Here is a 21,075-nt window from a genome sequence, read left to right on the forward strand (position 1 = left end):
GAGCACCCGTACCACCGGCCCCCGGGGTTGGGGGTGCTCGCCAACGGGACCGCCCGCTCCCCTGTGTTTCGCAGGGGCGCCCCCCGCGGCGCTGGAGGGTCTCCGGGGGCTTAAGCGTCTGGGTGGCGGCAGGGGCTTACGTTCCAGTCCAGGGAGGTCACGTCTTTATTACTGGGGACGTCATGGCCCCCTTCTCGTATACAGTGCCTCAACACGAGCTGCGTGGAGCCCCCGTTGCTGTTTTCGTTAAGGTTCCATATCCTTGCCGTTGAGTCTCCGGATCTGCAGAATGAACACGCACATGCACTCAGCGTCCGGGTCCAGTGGAAACAAAGCCCATCAGACTTCCGGGCGGCCTACGTCAGCTATCTCTGGCCCACGGCCTGTGTCTTCTTAATCACGCTCACGGGCCGTGTTTTCCTGCTCGCCATTTTTGCCGCTCTTAGTAATTTAACGTGTCTTTGCGCTGCTCTCCACCCCACTGAGAACACAGCGTGGAAGGAGGACTCCCTCACAGCCCGGGGAAGAGAGCGGCACAGAGAGCCCCAGGCCGTGCTCCGCACACAGAAGAGGGCAGCACTTACTCCATGAGGCACAGTTCCGGAAAGCATCTCGGACCCCACGGGCCCTGCAGCACCCACCACCTGGCATCCTTACCCTGAAGCTAGGAGATCGCTGACGGGGTTCCAGGCACAAATGAACACCTCGGACTCGTGGCCCCGAAGGACTGTGGCTTTGTTGGGTGGAATCTCAACGTCCCCGTCTATTTCCATTGGTTTCGAATGATTATCTGTCACAAGAGATAGGAAAAGACACGTGGCTGACCAGTATAAAAGAAACGCATTCTTGGGGGCACTTGAGTCTTAGAAACACCTTCTTTTCGTGTACTTAGTTCTATTACCTCTGACGATCGTAACTGAATCCTGGCTTTTGTGTAATGTAGTAAATATATGGCATTTTCTTAGTTCAACACTCTCCAAATTTGATAGAGAAATACAAATTTATTTATTCTTCCTAATTAGGGCCAGGCTAATGTCTAACCACCACCACGACACTGGGGAACAATGACGACAGCCAGCTAGAGCCTGAAGGTTGCTCTTTTCCAGATGGGGTGACACGTGTTATCTACGAGCACCTTTTGGAGGTAACACCTTTTTTTTTTTTTTTTTTTAAGTTTATTTATTTTGAGGGAGAAAGCAAGCACAAGTTGGGGGTAAGGGGGCAGAGACAAAGGAAAGAGTGAGAACTCTAAGCAGGCTCCGCACTATCAGCACGTAGCCCAATGCAGGGCTTGAACCCATGAACCGTGAGCTCGTGACCTGAGACGAAGTTGGACGCTTAACCGACGGAGCCATCCAGGCGCTCCTGAGTATCACGTCTCTGTCTGTGAAGCTCCTACCGGGAGACGCCACCATTGTTGCAGAATGCCCGCCACCCCGCACCCCTGCCTGCAAACACCCTTGTACTCGTGGGGGTCCGGTGCCGTTAGCGTCCTGAAGTCACCTTTGTATCGGAGTTCTCGAGCTGAGCAGAACCGCCATGCTTTCTAAGCGGACAGGCCTCCCTGGATGAGCCACGGGATCCAGGTTCTGAATGCCCAAGGAAGCCTGGTGACCGTGGACACTGGCCGTGCTAAATGCCACCTGGAAACCATCCCGGAGGGCGGCTGTTTTCCTCCCAAGCGGCAGGAGAGGAAAGACTCTTGAAGGTCAGCACAAAATACCGCCTCAGACACCACGGTCTGGTTTCAACCTGCGCTGCAGCAACATGACGCAAACTGCAGGTGGCAGCAGGCCTCACGGAATAAAGGGAACGCGGAAGGCGGAGGACTACGTGGCAGGGGGGAGGTGGCCGCGAGCTGTCAGGGATGCTCCCCGGAACGAGGAAGTCAACCCAGAGGCACCCTTGGATCGAAGGCTCCGTGTGTGTGTGGCCAGTGTGCTTTAAGAAGCGTGCGTGTCTGCACGCAGCCGTGCTCCATTACATTTTCTTAGGATTTAAAAGGAATTCTGTGGCGCCCGGGGGGGTTTCGATCAGTTAAGCATCTCACTTCGGCTCAGGTTGCGATCTCAAAGCTCCTGAGTTCGAGCCCCGCGTCGGGGTCTGCGCTGACAGCTCAGAGCCTGGAGCCTGCTTCGGATTCTGCGTCTCCCTCTCTCTCTGCCCCTCCCCCACTTGTGCTCTGTCTCTCCCCCAAAAATAAATAAAATGTGAAAATAAATCAATAAATAAAGAAACATAAAAAAACAAAAATAAATAAAAGAAATCCGTGCAATTTACAAGTTGGGAAAATTTCTGTCTTGGCAGACGTACGGATTTCTTAAAGTTCACCAATGCCAAATTGCTTTCCTTGACAAGATTAAGAAACACACACACAAAAGCACACTTCGAACTTAGACCCTGAAGCAGTCTTTGAGTCCATGAGCCGCAGATCAGAGCAGAGTCAGGTTCTCTGGATAGGACCTCGGGCTGATCTGTGAGCTGAACCCTCCCAGCGGATCTCGGCCAAACTCACTCAGCACGGGAGGCCGAATGACAGGACCCGTGGCCTCCACAAATGAAACCCTCTTATGTCGAACGGTAGTCACACAGTTCTTCTCGCTGCTGTACGAAAGGAGCTCTCAGAGGAGCCCAGTGCCCCAAAATCAGGGCTATGTGCGTCCAGACCGTCGCATCCAAGGACCTCCCGAAAACGGTGTGAAGCCCTCGCGGGCAAACAGCACGCGGACAGCACAGCGCCTAAGCACGCACGGCGGGCAGATCGCGAAGAGTCTAGCCGACTCACACAGACGGAGCAGAGAAACCGCCAGAAGCTCGCCCACCCCCAGAGCCCCGCACGTACTTATCGCGTGGGCTCCGTTCTCCTCCCCGTTCACCGTGGCCTCTCCGTTCTTTGGTGGATGTTGCTGAGCAACGGCTGTCGGGGCCGCCGTGGCCGTCGTGGCCGCCGCGGCCGCGGCCGCCGCGGCCGCGGCCGCCGCACTGGCCTGCTGCTGAGCGAGCTTCTCCCGGAAGGCCTGCTGCCGCGTCTGCACCACGTCGGGCATCACCGCATCGATCAGGGACAGGGACTCTATGGGGCGGCCGTCGAACACCGTGCCATCCTGGGGAGAGAGCATGGGGACGGCTGTCGGTGCCCGGAGGGGAGCCAGTGGGGACTGGGCGTCCACAGCAACACCCGTGGAGTCCGCAGTGGGCTGGGGACAGGTGGGCACAGTGGGGTGTAGGGGATGGCTGGGAGGGGCGGGTGGGCACAGTGGGTGTGGGGGACGGCTGGGAGGGGCGGGTGGGCACAGTGGGGTGTGGGGGACGGCTGGGAGGGGCGGGTGGGCACAGTGGGTGTGGGGGACGGCTGGGAGGGGCCGGTGGGCACAGTGGGTGTGGGGGACGGCTGGGAGGGGCCGGTGGGCACAGTGGGGTGTGGGAGGCGGCCGGGAGGGACAGGTAGGCACAGTGGGGTGTGGGGGGGGAACGGCTGGGAGGGGCGGGTGGGCACAGTGGGGTGTGGGGGAGGACGGCCGGGAGGAGCAGGTGGGCACAGTGGGGTGTGGGGGGGGATGGCCGGGAGGGGCAGGTGGGCACAGTGGGGTGTGGGGGGGGTCGGCTGGGAGGGGCAGGGGGGGCACAGCGGGATGTTGCGGGGGGCGGCGCACATGGAGATTCTGGGGTCATGACCGACTCCGTATTGGGTAAACACCAGACTGAATTGGGGCATTAGTGCCATGTGAACCTTGCTATTTCACGACAAAAAGTGCTATGCTGGATGCAGGGGTTCCCAGCGGGGAGTGACTGTTCCCTCTGAGGGGACATCTGGCAATGTCTGAAGACATCGTGGGCTGTCCCCACTAGACAGATGTAACTGGCATCTAGTGGGTGCAGGCCGGGGACGCTGCTCAACACGCTGGACCGTGTACAGGATGCCCCAGCACAGTCACCTGCCCCCACAAGGCGGCAGTGCTGGGGCTGACAAGCTGTGTGCAGGTGCTATGGCTGGTGGGCAGACCTGTGACCAACTACCCTTTTACACGGAAGAGGCAGCTCTTCAGAAACCCAAGGCCAATTTAGAGATACTAGCACAGTTCAGGATTTGATTCCTTGTGCACCCGTCTGTCCGAATTAACACCATGTGAACCTGCTGCCATTGAAATGACGTTCTGGGTTCAGGGTGTGGATTAAATCTAGCCGTGACATACGGACGACAGCACTGTTCAATTCCTACTCGTTTTAATTTAATTCCTCTTCTTCCCACAGCTTTTGATGCGCTGGCTTCTACTTGCAATGAAAAAGTTTCCATGCACACTTAAAAACACAGAAGAATGTTCTTTCCTTCCAAATCACTCCAGGAGCGCCTGGGTGGCTCAGTCGGTTAAGCGTCCGACTTCAGCTCAGGTCATGATCTCTTGGTTCGTGAGTTCACGCCCTGGGTCAGGCTCTGCGCTGACAGCTCAGAGCCTGGAGCTGCTTTAGACTGTGTGTCTCCCTCTGTCTCTGCTCCAAATATTAGTCATACAAAACTCAGTGCTTCTGGGTCGTGTCTGCTTAATGTGCAAACACGTTTCTGTACGTTCCGACCTTGAATTACCTCAGAAATCAGGAAGGCCGGAAAGACGTGAGTTTCAGCTGGACATGAGCTAAACGAAACGTGACACCAGCCGAGTTCTGGTCACGATACTATATTCAAAAACAAGCAAACGATACGAAACCCTACAAAACGTGTGAACAAGCAGCCGGTCACCTCGTCAACCATCTTCACCCTTCGGTCCCCACCACGGCGTGCCCGCTGTCGGCCAACGGGTCAGCGTGCTTCCGTATCGCCTGCCTTCTTCACATATTCATTCACACCTCAAGGGGATGACTACTCGGCCAAAAGTATCACGTGCCCAGAGTAACGAAAACACCTCCTAGTTTAAACTCTAAATGCACGTGGCCCCCCTATTTAATGACCGCAAGCCTAAGTCACCAATGAGACGACCTCTACGTTCTCCTGTACACACGTTGGAGCCGGCACTGCTGAGGAAGAGAAGCAGCCGTGAACCGTGAGGTCATGACCTGAGCCATCCAGGCACCCCAATTCAGGTCTTCTGCCTCTGGGGTCATGCGCCCCTATCCCCACAGTTCACTGTTATGCAGGAAAAGAGACTAGACGGGACCTCGCGGGGCTGGTGGAAAACCGCCTCGGGCATCCAATCTGAGATGACAGAGGAGGGGCGCCTGGGTGGCTCGGTCCATGAAGCATCCGACTGTAGCTCACGTCATGATCTCATAGTCCATGAGTTCAAGCCCCACATCCGGCTCTCTGCCGTCAGTGCGGAGTCTGTTTCGGATCCTCTATCTCCCTTTCTCGCTCTCTGTCCCTCCCCCACTCGTGCTGTCTCTCCCTCCTTCTCAAAAGTAAATTAAAAAAAAAAAGAGGCAAGAGGAGATGACCACTGCCGGCAGAATGCACACAGGACAGGCAGAAATTTGGGTGTTTTCAAAGATGGGGTTTTTGCAAAATGGTGGGGGAACGGAAATGATAGAACACAGGATAGATTACTTCTGTACTTTTTTTAGATCTCTTTTTCATTCTGTTGTTTCAAGTTTATCGGTTTATTTTGAGAAAGAGTGAGCCCGAGCAGGGGAGGGGCAGAGAGAGAGAGAGAGGATCCCAAGCAGGCTCTGCACTGTCAGCGCAGAGCCCGAAGCGGGGCTCGAACTCACAAACCACGAGATCACGACCTGAGATGAAACCAAGAGTCGGATGCGTCACCCACTGAGTCGCTCAGGTGCCCCTCAAAGAGCTTTACAAAAGCTAGAGAGAAAGCTGAATCCGACAGGCTTGTGAGGATGAAGTCAGTTCAAAGCGAGAGACGGGACGGAGGCGATCCCGGCAGGATCCCGGGAGACGGGGAGGGCACCTACCTCGTTGATGCTGATCTCGGCCTCCACATACTGAAGTCCCTTCTGCAGGATGGAGATGAGGGCAGCTGGCGGCACTAGCGTCCCATTGATGTTGGACTGGCTGATGTGGCTCTCAATACCGAACGTGAACGCCGAGTGGGAAAAACCTGCCGCGACAGAGAGGGAAGCCGGGGTTTCGCGAGGCCCGAAGGCGGCACCACCACCGAAGTCGAACGTGCCTCGTTAGCGGGGCACACGTGGCCGTGGGACGCCCAGCTTCGGGTCTGGGGAGAAGCGGAGGGACGGGCAGGGCGGAAGGGATACAACAGGGTCAGACCTGCTTGCAGGGGACGGAGACACAGCTTGAGAGGTAGAGCCATTTCGGCGTTAAGAGCCAAACAGAGCCCAGCGTGCCCTGGCTAAACGTTGTGCCAGTGCACCTCTGGGCTTCCTCTCCGCCTTCCATCAGTCCCTCCGGAGCTCCCCGTCCCCGAGTGGCCCCCGACCCCGCTACAGTGCACACAGGGCACCTGTCTTTAGTCGGGCTCCGAGCGCTCAAGGCGGCTGGGGGTAAAGGAACCACACAAGCAAACATCCGAAGAAAAGGAGGCTGTTCTGGACCCGCTGGGGTGGCTTGAGCTGTTTCATCTGATAACTGGTCGTTATTAGAGATGCCAGCTCCCCCCACCCTTCCCTCAACACTCGTCGGTCAGGGTGGTGCTTCCGGAACGCAGCAGACAACGCCGGTTCCAGGAGGGGCGGCAACAACGCAGGGCAGGGGGCAGGAGCACTCATGACCCACGTGGGGTCCTAGGGCGATGGGGAACCCGCAGTGGCCCTTCCTCAAGGACAGTAAGGGGGCATCTTACTGCCGGAGTCCGCGGCTGATGCAGCCCTTCTCCACGAGGGGGCAGCCCAGTCTGCTGGGGGTACCGCGTTCACCTTGCTCGGTGTGGGGAGGCCGGGGTGCCGGGGAGCTGGGAAGCCTTGTGGGGTGGAGGCTGTGTGATTAACAGGGACCCCTCTGCTCGGCTCCCAGGCTGGGGGTGCGGTGGGGCCAAAGGCACTTGTGACTCTGAACTCTCTCACCATTTATACTGTGGGAAGAGAAGGGAGCAGTTCTGAGGTGAAGCGTCTACCTGCCGGCCGCCCTGCCCACCGTTCACACACGGCAATGCTGGAGTGTCCCCGGCGTCTGTGTGTCCCACAAGGCTGGACCCTTCGGACCTGTCTCAGAGTTACCCCCTTGGTGTGGCTTCTCCTGGGCTGGGCCAGCCCCCCCGCTGCTTGTGGGGGTCCTGCAAACCCTGCTCCCAGGGGGGTCTCCCCAGGCAGCACGACCCATCCCCGCTGGCTCATCCTACATCCTACGTGTGGCCCTCCAGCACGGGACTCCTCGGGGTCCCTGCCGCCCTCCCTCCCGCGGCTACAACGCCACCTTCACCCGCCACACTGACGACGGTGGCAGGGAGCAGGCCCGGCCTCCGTCGGATTCCACACGGCAGGCCCTGTGCCTCGCGTGGGCAGGACCCAAACAGCCGAGGCAATAACCACAGTGCTCAGCAGATGGGAATGTTCCTCCGTGAAAGGAGGCTTCCTGTGTGTGCGGCCTCCTCTCCTTTCTCTACTCTCCACTCCTCCTCAACCCAGGCCTGTCGGCTCCCCAGTGCCTGATTATAAAGAATATATAAAAACGTGGACTTTATTTCACAGAGTCGTATGGTAGCCGCTGTTGGTTTTACAATCCGCTGCACAGAGGCTGCGAACTGCCTCGCACAACTGTAAGCACCTAACTGAGGCCGCACGGGACTGCCCCTCCGAGGCCCTCCCCGCGGGCTGCCCCCCGGCCTGCTCTTCTCCCTCCTCCTATGTGTCCCCCACCCCTGTGGCCATAACACAACCCCATCCCTCCCCCACCACACCCCTGTGGCCATAACACAACCCCCACCCCTCCCCCACCCCACCCCTGTGGCCATAACACAACCCCCACCCCTCCCCCACCTCACCCCTGTGGCCATAACACATCCCCCCTCCCCCACCCCTGTGGCCATAACACAACCCCACCCACTCCAGTGGCCATAACATAACCCCCACCCCCTCCGGTGGCCATAACACAACCCCCACCCCCTCCAGTGGCCATAACACAACCCCCACCCCCTCCAGTGTTAACCAGTGACTATATCCTGAGTCTCAGCCCTGCTCTCGGCCCTGCTAGAAATCTTATCTCCAAGCTTTCATCTGTCAGGTTGCCAGAAGTGCAGATGGAAAACCCCAGGTGAGTGCACAGAGCAGGAGCAAGTTGGTTCCTGGCCCGACTCGCTCTTGCCTGGGGTCTTCACCATATACCCGGGGCCACAGTGATCTGTCCGTCTTACAAACTCCTGACTCTCCCTGCCTGCTGACCCCACTCACCCGGCTCCTGCCTTCTCCTCCATCTGCGGTCTCGACCAGCTAAGGGCACGGGACACCGGATTTCGAGGGCCATTTCTTATTCTCCTGGTTGGTATCTTTAAAGGGCCTTGTGCAAGGAATTGCACGAACAATAAACATGATGGGCAGGCCTTGTGTGGTGCGTCCTCTCCGCCAGGCACCGCTCCAACAACTCGCCACGACTTCCCTTAAAGCCTCTTGGTAACGCTCTGCCTCGCTACCCCAAGTGCAACTTTCCCTTTTACAGGCCAGGTCTTGAGATCCCTCCAGGAACCCACAGGCCCCAGACACTTGGCTGGGGCTGAGATCCAAACCCGGGCAGTGGGAAACCACTCTTAGCTTCCTTGGTGACTCGACCTAAAAACATCTACTGATGCCATAATCAGAGCACAGCACGGAGAGCAGACAAGGTTCCTAAGAAGAGGTCGATCTCAATGACTCAGGGGCAACAGCAGAAGAGAGGTCAAGCTTCTGGTGTATGTCTTAGTTTCTACAGTCGGCAGCTGTAACAAAATCCCACAGACCGAGGGACTTACAAACAACAGACACTTATTCCTCACGCTTCTGGGGGGTGGGAAGTCCAAGATCAAGGTGCCAGACAGACCTGGTGTCTGGTGAGGGCTGTTCTCCGGTTCATAGACGGCCGTCTTTTCCGTGTCCTCACGTGGCAGAAGGGGTGCGCTAGCTCTGGGTGGGGGCGGGGGTGGGGGGTGGGGGTCTCCTTTAAAAGGACACGAATCCCATGCGTGAGGATTCCGTCCTCACAACCTAACCACCTCCCAAAGGCCCCACCCGCTAACACAATTGACAGCGGGGGTCAGGATTTCAACATAGGAATTCGGGAGGGGACGCGAAATGCAGAGTATTTCCTTCCTCTGTCCCTTTTTTCTTCTCTTCCCAACACCAGCCACAGAACTGCCACTTAAGGCACACAAAATCGCAGGTTCCAACCGCATTACTTCCTTTAACCAAACCTGGGCACTCTGTCCACTATCTCTACAGGGCAGCTGCTCAGTTGCTGTGGTTATTGCCTTACACACGAGAAGAGTAAACATTGGAGAAATTAGGTAAGTGGTTCAAGGCTCACGCACACAATGAGCGACGCTGCAGTAAATGTCACCTCCAGACTGCATGACTCCAGGCTTCGCTGTTTCACCCGCCCCCTCCGCCGCCCCCCGTGACACCCACAAGCACAGGAACCAGAATTCTCAGCTCCTCTGGGTGGATGCCACCTCCGTTCCCAGGCGGGACACGCTGGTGGTTCCCGGTGCCGCACGGGCAACGTGTGAAGGACGAGGTGCAAGCTCACGTCTAACTCAACGCCCGTCCTTGATGTCCTTCTGCATCCGGGGGCTTAAATGCTGCCACTGAGGTTTCGTTGCCCGAGTTTCTGATCTCTCTCCGTGATAATGCTTTGCAATATATATTGCACTTCTAGAAGGTGGCGAGGACAATGTTCCGTGAAGATGTGTTGCAAGACAGGGATGAAGCAGTGAAGATTAACCCAAGCGGCGGGAACCTAAGACTGCAAAGAGTGTGGGCGAGGGATCGTGACAATGAACTTCCCCCGCTGAAGCAAAGTGACTGAGCAGATAAAGGTATACGGGAGTGCCATGACCTTGAACACGTGTCATTGAAACTTGTGTCCCCTACTAGAGGGCACAGGAAATCATGACTGGAAACCAGATATCTTCAGAAACACATGCGGTATTGTTCCACGTCACTGCTGACACGAGTCCCTCCTATTTGCTTAGATTTACATTAGCTGCCGGGACTCCCGGATGGCTCCCTCGGTAGAACACGCAACTCGTGATCTCAGGGTACTGAGTTCAAGCCCCACGTTGGGCATGGAGACTACTTAAAAATAAATAAGTACATAAGTAAATAAATAAATAAAATCACCTTAGCTTCATTTCTTTGGGCAAATCTATGCATGACCTCTCAATGTTTTTGGTTTCTTTTTGGTTTGGGGCTTTTTTTTTTTTCTTTAATCCATCTGTTTTTAAGACTTCCTTCTTGCAGGAGGGCCAGGTGGAGAAAATGTCAGCAACAGGCGGACCACTGGGTCTGCCCTCGATCCCCCATGAGTGGCTGGGCCAGGTCGCTTCATTTGGCTGGGCCTCTGTTTCCTGTTCTTCGGTATGGGGTTAGCAAGGACCTCAAGGAGCTGATGAGAGAAGCAGCTGTGACAGTGACACGGCCGACACACGGTTTTGAGTCTAGAGAAGACCACGAACCCGCAGACGGGTTCTTTCTCCACCTCTCCTCATTTGTGCAGTGAGGACACTGGACGAAGCAGTCACTCGCACACTTTGCAGTCCTGACGCTCTTTCGTGGTGGAACAGAGAGATGTTCACAGACTACGCAAGCAAGGCCTGCTTGAGCACCTGGTCTCAGGCCACGGCGCCCGTGAGAGGCGCCATCTTGGAAGACTGGCGTCTCCAGACTGGATGCCTCTCCCCCGGGGGGGCCCACACTCTACCGTGCCGGCGCTGCTCTCTCCCCAACTGGGCTGCAAGGCTAATGAGCGCATTCACCTCCAGTCTGCCTGAGACGTAGGACTTCTGGGCTTTCTGCCTCTTCGGCTTTCCTGCAGCTTTTGACGTACGTCTTCTTCCGCCCAAGGGGACACGCATACCAACAAAGCAGTGATATCAATGACAGAGACGGAAACACTCAGGACTGGCTCAATGGCAGGTGTGGAAGTTGTTACAAACAACTTCCGAAGAACAGGAAACAGAGGCCCAGCCAAATGAAGGGGAATAGAGAGCTTGGTGGCACCTCGATGGAAGAGCTGCGTGAGGGCAAAGCATTAGTGCCCCCGCTGCCTAACCCTCAGCCGGCCTGGAGTCGTTACTGAAGCCAGCAGGCCTGCTGCCTAGGAAGAGGCATCCCCACTACCTCTCTCGACAGCAGGACTTCTCAGCCGTGGCACGACTGACATCGGAGCCACGTCATTCCTTGTCGTGGGGACCGCTGTCCTGTGCCCCACAGGGCGTTGAGTAGCACCCCTGGGCTCCCCCCACCGGATGCCAGTGGCGCCCCCCTCCCAGTCTTGACAGCCCACAGTGTCTCCAGGTACTGCCTGGTTGACCCTGCCATGCTTGAAAACCAGTGACCTGAGGAAGTAACCCTCAAGAGACACTATCCGTGGTCCACTCCCATTTCCACTCGATTTCAAAACCCAACAGGTACAGAGCTGCCGGTGAAAATCAAGCCACCCTCTCTCTCTATGCGAAGGGGTCACAGAATTCAGATAACACACAACGATGCGGACCAGCCATTGAGCTGAAAATATTTCCAAGGAGCAAAAAAGGGTGTGATCATGATAAACTGGGAAAGCTTTAAAATAAGCACTACGTTTTAGATGAAGCACGCAAGACCTTCAAGAGTAAAGTCCTTTCCATCTTCCTCGTGAGAGAGGGAAACAGCGTGAGCATGAATTGGTCTTGCCCAACTAGGCAATAAAACGAGATTTAAAACAAACAGAGCGCTCGTTTTCTGTTTCTTGCCCTCCCCACACCGCTAAACCATACCTCTCTCACAAATGGCTTCCCACACCACTTGAGTTAGCTGTACAGTGAACCATTCTGCCTGCTTAATATCGGCCTGACACATCAGCAAAGGCTGCTGGATTATCACTCGCCGGCCCTTAAAAATCCTGCTGATTTGGCAGGGAGACGCAGACACGGGAACGCCAGGCAGACGTGGGGTTGGTTTTCCGTCTTTAGCTGCAACAGATACCAAGGGCCCCAATCTGAGGCATCTTTGAAAGCAGGGTCTTTATTAAATACTTAATGAGCCTGGAATACAGACATCCACCCAAAGCCCACGCACGGCATGTTTATTTCGAACTGTCTGATCGGGGGAAGGCCAAGCCTGGCCCACTGCTTGTATCTGCAAATAAAGTTTTATCGGAATAAGGCTACGCCCACGAGTTGATACATTGTGTGTCACTGCTTGCGTGCGACGACGGCACAGCCAGCCGAGTATCTGCGACGGACAGGCTGGCCCACGAGGCTGAACATAGTTACAACCTGCAGCTTTATGGGAAAAGGAAGCCAACTTGTGTGTGCGTGTGCGCACGTGCGGAAAAAGAAACGTCACGGCCTCCTAGATGTTTTTCATTCCTTCCTGCTGTGGACTCGATGTCTGTCTCCCCTCAATCCCTACGTTGAAACCCACTCCGTGAGGCAATGGTGTTAGGAGGCGGGGCCTCTGGGTGGCGATTAGGTGATGAGGGTGAAGTCTTCATGAAAGGGATTAGTGCCCTTCTATCAAAGAGGCCCCCAGAGCTCCTGTGCCCGCTTCCCGTCCGTGTGGGGTCCGTGTGGGATCCGGTCATCCCACGGAGACCATCCGCGAAGCAGGCGGCGGGCCCTCAGCAGACACCACACCTGCTGGTCCGCCGGTGTAGGACGTCCCGTCTACGAACTGTGAGAAAGCAGCCTCTGTGTAGAAGCCACTCGGTCCGCGGGATCCTGCGACCGCAGCCCAAAGGCACGGAGACCCGCTTCCACTGTGCCTGACTGCGTGGAGGTCGACAGCAGCAGACGGGGCCTCCTTCTCGCTAGGCAGTGGCAGACAAAACTGTCACCCTAACGGCACCCATTCGCCACGGGGACTCCGGCTTTCCTGCTCGAAGCAGCTAGAGCCCGCAGGCTGGGCAAGCCCTGCGCCTCAGCAGGCGCCTCGAAGCCCCTCAGACGGTGCTGCGGGGCCGGGGCCATGTCTCCGAGCTTCCCCTGGAAGGCACAGACAGGAAGCGGAGGGGGCGCCTGGGCCGGAAACACGTGCCTGCTCGGCTAGAGGATGACCCTGCTTATTCCGGTCTCTTGGTCCAGAATACTGGTTGGTGGGTCTCGAGTGAGGGCGATTCTGTCCCCCAGAGGAAGACCTTGGCAATGTCTGCAGATACGTTCGGTTGTCACAGGTGTGTGTGGGGGGCGGGGAGGGTGCTGCTGGCATCTGGCAGGTAGAGACTAGGGACGCTCAGCATCACACAAGGCACAGGACGGCTCCCATGACAGAGTGACGGGGGCCAAATTTCAACAGCCGGAGGTTGAGAAACCCTGCTCCCGAGTACCCCCTGTTCACCGCTCCTGACACCTGCTTATTAGTCACCACGGCTGTGGCCAGGCGTCCTTGCTGCCCAGAGGCCTATCTCGTCCCCTCAGGAGGAAACGACTGCTGTCTCTCCTGAGAGGCCGCGGCCCCTGCACGAAGCACTCTCTGCGTTCGTGCATCTCCCGGCTGCCAAGAAGACGCCTCCTGCCTCCAGGAAGCCCATCTAGATTCCCTCCATCACGCACAGAGCAGCCTCCTCGGGGACAGCCCCCCGCGGCTCACGACGGGTTTGTGTCAAGGAAGCTGAAGGAAAGCTAAAAGAAACCACTGGGGTGGATGTAGACGAAGGGTGGTAAGAAACTGAACAAAACGGAGTCCTTGCTATTTTCAGAGTGGAGCTTGACGGAGAAGGACAAGAATTAAGGGCGTAGGTACAACAGCAAAACAGAAGGAAAACGGGTTTTAAACAAAGATGACGGTGCCGTACGAGGGGCAGTTCAAACAACCACCAAAGAGCACTGCTGGGCATACACACACCTGAAGAGAAAAACTATGATGTTATTTGAGAACAAGAATAAAGGTGATGATATTCGGTGCTTATTATGTGGATTGGCCCTCTCCAAGAATTAGCTCAGAGAGCTGGCAGCAGCCTATGAGTTCGTCATATTGACTCCGTGTAAGCGATGGGGGAAACTGAGTCACAGAGCAGGTAAGCGATTCCCCCAAGGGCACGCAGCCAGCAAGTAGACATCTGACCGACTCCACGCTCTTCACTCACAACACCACACACTCCCGAAACCTCGAAATGATTCAGGCAGACTTTAGAAAAGAGGAAGAAGGTCGTCTAGTTCAGCCATACGATTTCTAGCACATCTTTTAGGCAAGTAAGTTGCAAACAAGTTCTATGTTGCAAAAACTAGGAGGCCGAATGCTTTCTGTATTACAAAAAGCAAACAAGGATGAATTGTATCTTTCAGACACACTCCCCTGATGAGAGCTGCCTCTGGAATAAGAGTGACGGCAAACAAGCCAAATCAGACGCAGCGAGGGAGGAACGTGGTACTATTTCTTTGCGGGTGTGAAGTCGCACTCTTCAGCAGGTGCTACGAGGCCTGGGTCTGCCCTCCGCGGCTCTCTGGCTTCCTTTTCTGGCGACCAAACAGGCACAATTAAACGATCTCCGAGGTCTCTTTCAATCCTAAGATTCCGGGTAGAGGGAAAAAGGGACCTCACCGTCCCATCAAACCCACAGGGCTTTAATTTAAAGAGGTGACTGAGCGGCCACCCAGAGGGGTTCAGGCCATAGAAAGAATGGATCGCTTGTAAGTCCCGAAAGAAGGGGTCTCACCACACCACACGGGGCCACGTGCAGGGACCGGGAAGCCGCAGAAGACAGAGGACAGGACATTCCTGGGAGTACACTTTCACCAGTATAACGGAGAGGCAGTAGCGAGGTGGGGATGTCCCCAGGGGACGGGAAAACAGGCAGTTGAGAGTCTGTGGTTGGGAGGTTTGTAAAACGACTCGAGCGTGCCTGCGAAAGCCGTCCTGTGAGGGACAGGTGAACGGCCTTGGCCGCTGGGAGGGCCCTGTGATTCAGGGGTGGCCGACGGCCACCGGCTAAAGCACGGATCCACTCCCCACGGCTCCAGGGCAGGGATTTTGCAAGAGTCATTCTGAAAACAGAACCAGGGACCGCTCATTTGTTATGGGGCACTTCCTTTCCTTTCTTCGAATATCGACATTCCTGTAACATCCCTATCCACGGGGGAATCAATATTTCCTGGATCGTAAAAGTTTGTGCAACACGACGGCAGCTGTCTGGCAAGCGGCTGTCTTCCTCTCGGGGTGGGGACGGGGGTGACTTAAGGTGGTGGGGGCGGGGCGGGAGCTGACAAAAACAGATGGAAGGGAGGCCAAGGGTCATGACATGCTAGCTGGGTCACATAAATCAGACACACAAACACACAGACGCACACACGGAGCGAGAAGCTGTCAACACAAAAGGTGACAGAATAAGAAAACACACACCCTCACATCTTTGGAGGCTCATTTGCGGTCGGTTCACTTCTCCTGTTTGGAAGTGATGGATTCGTCTCACCAGACGGTTACATCTGCTGCCCAAGAAGCAATTCTCACCGAACGAAAACTCTACTGTGACCCGTGGCAAAAAGCACAAAACTATGTGGAGAATTCTTTTGGACTGTGTCTTCATCGCCACATGTGCTCCTATGAGCTTTACATTCAATCTCTTTATATATACATGTGAATATAACACCACATGTGTGTGTGTACATATGCGTCTATATAAAATCCTCGAGACCGAGCCCTCACCTTCTCTCCTAATTCTCGGACATTCTGCCACAGAAAACTTGAGTGCAGCGAGGACGTTTTTATGGGCTGCAGCCCTGTTCTAGACGACCCGCACAACATGGAATCTGGTGTAAAATGGACCGCCTTGGACGGCGCCCAAAAGAAATACCAGAAGGACCTCGTTAAAATAGGGTTTCGCTTATAACATCTGGCCCGGACCCCAAGGGTGGCGGCTGAGTCCAGCACGGGCCTCTGACTAGTGCAGACCGAGAGGCCTGCCAAGATTTTAATATCCTCTCAACATGGGAAACATCCAGGAGGGGAAAGCATTAGTCAGGTTATAAACTAAGGTTGTTACTTCCTCCCAACAACTGGCCGGGGCAGAGGCGGCCCCGAGAGTGGCTCACAGAGCCGCCTGCGCTCAGCCTTCCAGAGTGTCGCGGGACCTCCGGGCGCAAACATACCGCCTGCTGGCACCCCAGCCCCCGCGAGTCTGAACCCTCATGGATTTGTTATTTGGAAATTGGGAAACACACGAGCACAGAAGCCAAGCCAGAGATTTGTAATGGAGAGCGTCATTAAAAATTACAAAAAAAAAAAAAAAAACAACTTATGGGGGCACCTGGGTGGCTCAGTCGGTTGAGCGTCCGGCTTCAGCTCAGGTCATGATCTCGCGGTCCGTGAGTTCAAGCCCGGCATCGGGATCGATGCCGTCTCTCTCTGTCCCTCCCCACACGCTCCCTCTCAAAAACAAATAAACGTTTTTAAAAATCTTTTTAAATTTTTAAAAAATTATGACGTGGGGAAAACACAGAGAAAGCAATCTGGAAGACAGAGGAAATAACTCACATAAATAAGTACACTTGAATAACTAAACCTGATACAACCAGTGTTCTCACGTAGGAGAATTTCTTCCAGCCCCCTTTGTCCCCGCAAATTAGTCTGTATGTTAATTCTTACGATCGCAGAATTCCGTGTTGCTGCTTCTTTACCTAACGCAACGTAAGCACGTCCCCTGGGCGCTAAGTGGACTTGACGGCCACCATTCGGACAGATTCTCCATGTTCCCCCGTCCTTTGCTCCCACAACCTCCAGATTTACTGTCAAAGATGAATCCGTGGCTTCCACACGCACAGGGCTCCAGCCTTCAGCCGCCTGGCGCTCAGCTGCTGAACCACCTTCCCAGTCCTTTCTGGTCCTTCCTCTCATTCTGCATCCTTTGTCGCCCCCGGCAAGGGGGTCCTCCTCCCCGAACCCTCAGGGCCTTCTTCAAGCCAGCCTCTTGACTGTGCTCGACACGTCCTCCTTGGCTTGCTTGCACAACTGTAGCTCAGGTCGCAGCTCCAATGCCACCTTCTCTCCGTGTGCTTTCCTGGGGTCCTGGGGTCCCTTCGCGTACACCTCCGGTGTTAGGTTTATCAGCCTCTGACAGGCGACCGTTAACCAAAACAAGCCTCCGTCCTCATCTGTGCGTCCACACTCGCACATAGGTAGGGCAGTGCCGCTAACAAAGGACAGGCCCTCGGGAGGAGGAACCGAAAATCATGCCAACTGCTCTATTCCAGGACATCGAGGCCTCCCTGATGGCATCCAGACCTCTGATGTTATCCCAAATTCACTCGCATAGCACAGGGGTGAACATTTTCAAATCTAAGTTCTTTCTTAAATTTTTTTTAATGTTTATTTATTTTTCAGAGAGACAGAGCTTGAGCGGGGGAGGGGCAGAGAGAGAGGGAGACACAGAATCCGAAGCAGGCTCCGGGCTCCGAGCTGTCAGCACAGAGCCCCACGCGGGGCTCGAACCCATGAGATCATGACCTGAGCCAAAGCTGGACACTGAACTGACCGAGCCACCTGGGCGCCCCGTAAAATCTAACTTATTTATTTTAACGTGTATCACGCAAATGCGACTATAGGCACATCTCAGCAACGGTTTCAGCTTAAGGAAAATATTAGTAAATGTTAATAAAGCGTGGCAAAAATGATGCGCAGACAGCTGAGGCTGGGAAATATGCACGTCGACGTGGGAGGGCGCAAAAGTCTGCAGAGGGACAGAGACGTACGGAACATGCACCACACGCACGGGGGGCTGCAGGGGAGAGGCGGAAGGAGCGCCCGCCTTCTCTGCGGGGTCTTGTATAGAAGCCAGCACACGACATCCTGGCGGCCAGGTCTGGCCCCTCACCTGCTTTTGTACAGAAAGGTGCCCTGGACCACAGCTGCTGTCATGTACGTATCTGCAATGTCTGCTCGGGTGCCAGAAAGACATGAGCAGCTGGGCCAGAGACTAAGCTGCAGAGAACGTTCTCTCCACCCTGATCTAGGGGAGAGACCTGGATGAGAGAGAGGGCAGGGCCGAGAAGGGCCGAAGAAAGCGAGCCTGGATCCCACAACTTGTTTTCTGAGGCCGGCAAAGCCCAAGACCCAAACCTGACGAGGACCCTGGGAAAGGACCTTCACACCCCAGCCTCTCTCCCTCGGGTAACCGCGAACATACCAGACCCAGCATTAACACACCAGATTCGGCAATACGGAGAAAGGACGACATGTCCGGGCCAGGCGGGGCCCATGCCAGGAATGCAGGCTTTCACGTCAGCAAGCGAATCAGTGAATTCCCCACAGTAACAGAGTCAAGAAAAATCATTCAAGAGAGGAAGATTCAGGAGCCAGATGGCCCGCTCCGAGTGCTGCCTCTGTGACTTCCCAGCGAGGGGCCTGGGGCCAGGGGCTGCCTCCTTGGGGCACTGGTTTTCTCACCTGTACACAGAAACGAAGCTGCACCTGCTTCCTGGGGGTTAAAGGTTTTCTCGGTCAAGGGCTTAGAATCCTGCCTGACACAGTGACTGTGCCCAGTAACGTCAGCTGAGTTGCTACAATGGAGCCGTGACGACGGGGACAGGAGCACCGCTGGCAAGAAACGTGGAGTGGCCGGCTGGCAGACAAGCGGGTGACAGAACAGACAACGGAGGCAGGAGAGAAGATACGAGGGGAAGCTGGCAGACAATCTTTGGAGGGGAGGTCCGTGGTCAGGATGTGGCAACGGCGGTCGGCGGGATGGCATCAGGACGTGCCTGGCAGCATGAAGCCAAAACGCCAGCAGGGAAGGCAAGAGAGGCTGGGGTGCCCAATGCAGAGGTTGGGGTGCATGCCAGGACTTGGGGAGAAAGCAGCGTGCTGACTTCAGACACAGATGCGGGAGGGAAGGGAAAGGACGTCACCTTGGGGTCAGTGGCATCTACGAAGCAAGAGAGCAGCAGCGGCCCCGGTAAAGTGACATTTGGTAACTCGGGAGAGAAGGGACAGTGTTGCGGCCGACACTGCGTATGACTTGCTCGTCTGTGTGGAAGGAAGGACGGGAACGGCAGGAAGTTGGTGGCAAATAAGATACATGAAGGCTGGACACGTTTCAGGTCCCATCGGAGCTTCAGAGGGGGCAGGCGTTAAATGTAATGGTGTCTCAACTCTGAAGACAGGCACCTTGCTAAGTGGCTGTTACGTCTCCGCGAAAAAAGGGAACTTGAGCCATCCCAGACTTCTTCACGAAGTCACGGCACACACCTCATGGGCACCTTCAAAAGAATCGAAGGGTGGTGGTTTTGGGTTTTTTTTTTTTAATGTTTGTTTTATTTTTGAGAGAAAGAGAGACAGAGCATGAGCAGGGGAGGGGCAGAGAGAGAGGGAGACACAGAGTCCAAAGCAGGCTCTGGGCTCCGAGCTGTCAGCCCAGAGCCCGACACGGGGCTCGAACCCACGAACCGCGAGATCGTGACATGAGCCGAAGTCACACGCTTAACTGACTGAGCCACCCGGGCGCCCCAAGACAATTTATGTTGTTCTTTTTTTTTTTAATTTTTAATGTTTATTTATTTTTGAGACAGAGCGCGAGCAGAGGAGGGGCAGAGAGAGAAGGAGGCACAGAACCCAAAGCAGGACCCAAGCTCCGAGCTGTCAGCACAGAGCCCGACGTGGGGCTCGAACTGACAAACCGCGAGATCATGACCTGAGCCCAAGTCAGACGCTTAACTGACTGAGCCACCCAGGCGTCCCCTAAAAGACTTTTTTGATGTTAATACCAATGGAAATTGTTTGGCAATATTGAGCAAGATACACATTTAAACAAGTGTAACTTACTCAAAAAAAGTTTTTTAATGTTTATTTATTTTTGAGAGAGAAAGAGACAGAGAGAGAGGCAGAGAGGCAGAGAGAGAGAGAGAGAGAGAGAGAGAGAGAGGAAGAGGCAGAGAGAAGGGGAGACACAGAATCTGAAGTAGGCTCCAGGCTGTCAGCACAGAGACTGATGCGGGACTCAAACCCACAAACCGCAAGATCATGACCTGAGCTGACGTCAGGTTCTCAACTGACTGAGCCACCCAGGCGCCCCTAAACAGCTATAGCTTATAAACAATCAAGCGATTTTCATTTTTTAAAGTGATTTTCATTCTAATTAGGCTTTTCCCCCTCTGACAAATCTATGAGCACAAGAATGGCAAATTTTGAATCTTAGCTTCTATGCACAAATTAGAACAGTAAACTCAGCAAGGACGACACAACTCGAATTGCACGGGAACCGGGGTGGTCGTGATGTGCTTATGAACGTCTGGGACACGGGAAAGACCAAGTTCACGATTCCACTTTGTCACTCTGAGTGGCCTTATGACCAAACCAAAAGAACAGTTTCGCAAAACAAATACACTTTTTGAACGAAGAGAAACTCCTGTGCAGCTACCAGCGTTCCAAGAGGTTTGTTAACACAACAATTCCCACGCACGGGGGTGTTAAGCGGAGGACCGGGGCCCTCCAGACTGTACCGTGCAAAGGGAACACGGAGGTGCTTACGTGGTGGAGGAGTGTGAATTGCGGATGCCCCAAAGCTGGCCAGGGGAACGTTTTATTCTTTTCTATGGAGAAGGCGTGGGTATCACATTCTCCAGCTACTTACCCGCCCCTACGTTTTCCAGTCGGTTGTTAATCAAAGTACGACATACACGCCGACTCAGAAATGACAGATATGGGTCCACAACCCAGCTTTGAACTCCGGGACGGTGGCGGGATGAACAGCCACCCATCTGCCAAGGTTTCCTTCTGTCCCTCTCAGCAGGTGCTGCCGGCTCACGTGACGGCCGCCCAGTGAAAACCCCGCACGCCCAAGCTCGTGTGCTCAGGACACTTCGCAGGTGTCACCGCACATGCCAGGAGAATTAAGTGCCACTGAGCACATCCATGGGGACAGCACATCTGTACGTGTGAGCTTACCTTATGCTGGGCCACGCCACACACACTCTTCCCTTTTTTTTTTTTTTTTTTAATTTTTTTAATGTTTATTTTTGAAAGAAAGAGAGAGACAGAGAGCATGAGCAGGGGAGGGGCAGAGAGAGAGGGAGACAC

At 55.0% G+C, this 21,075-nt stretch overlaps 1 protein-coding gene across 8 annotated transcripts in view; it reads right to left on the reverse strand.

Annotated features, from left to right (window-relative positions):
- TBL1X (transducin beta like 1 X-linked) overlaps positions 1–21,075 on the reverse strand; it is a 229,248-nt gene that overhangs the window by 18,800 nt on the left and 189,373 nt on the right. For all 8 annotated transcript variants that reach the window (XM_081792571.1, XM_081792568.1, XM_081792569.1 and 5 more), the window contains 4 exons: positions 5,902–6,047; positions 2,843–3,104; positions 658–790; positions 141–282 (listed from right to left, as the gene is read on the reverse strand). In XM_081792571.1, the coding sequence (XP_081648697.1) occupies positions 141–282; positions 658–790; positions 2,843–3,104; positions 5,902–6,047 (683 nt within the window). The remainder of the gene's footprint in view (positions 1–140; positions 283–657; positions 791–2,842; positions 3,105–5,901; positions 6,048–21,075) is intronic.

Source organism: Panthera onca, chromosome X (genome assembly GCF_046562875.1).
Source record: "Panthera onca isolate mPanOnc1 chromosome X, mPanOnc1 haplotype 2, whole genome shotgun sequence".
Taxonomy (NCBI): domain Eukaryota; kingdom Metazoa; phylum Chordata; class Mammalia; order Carnivora; family Felidae; genus Panthera; species Panthera onca.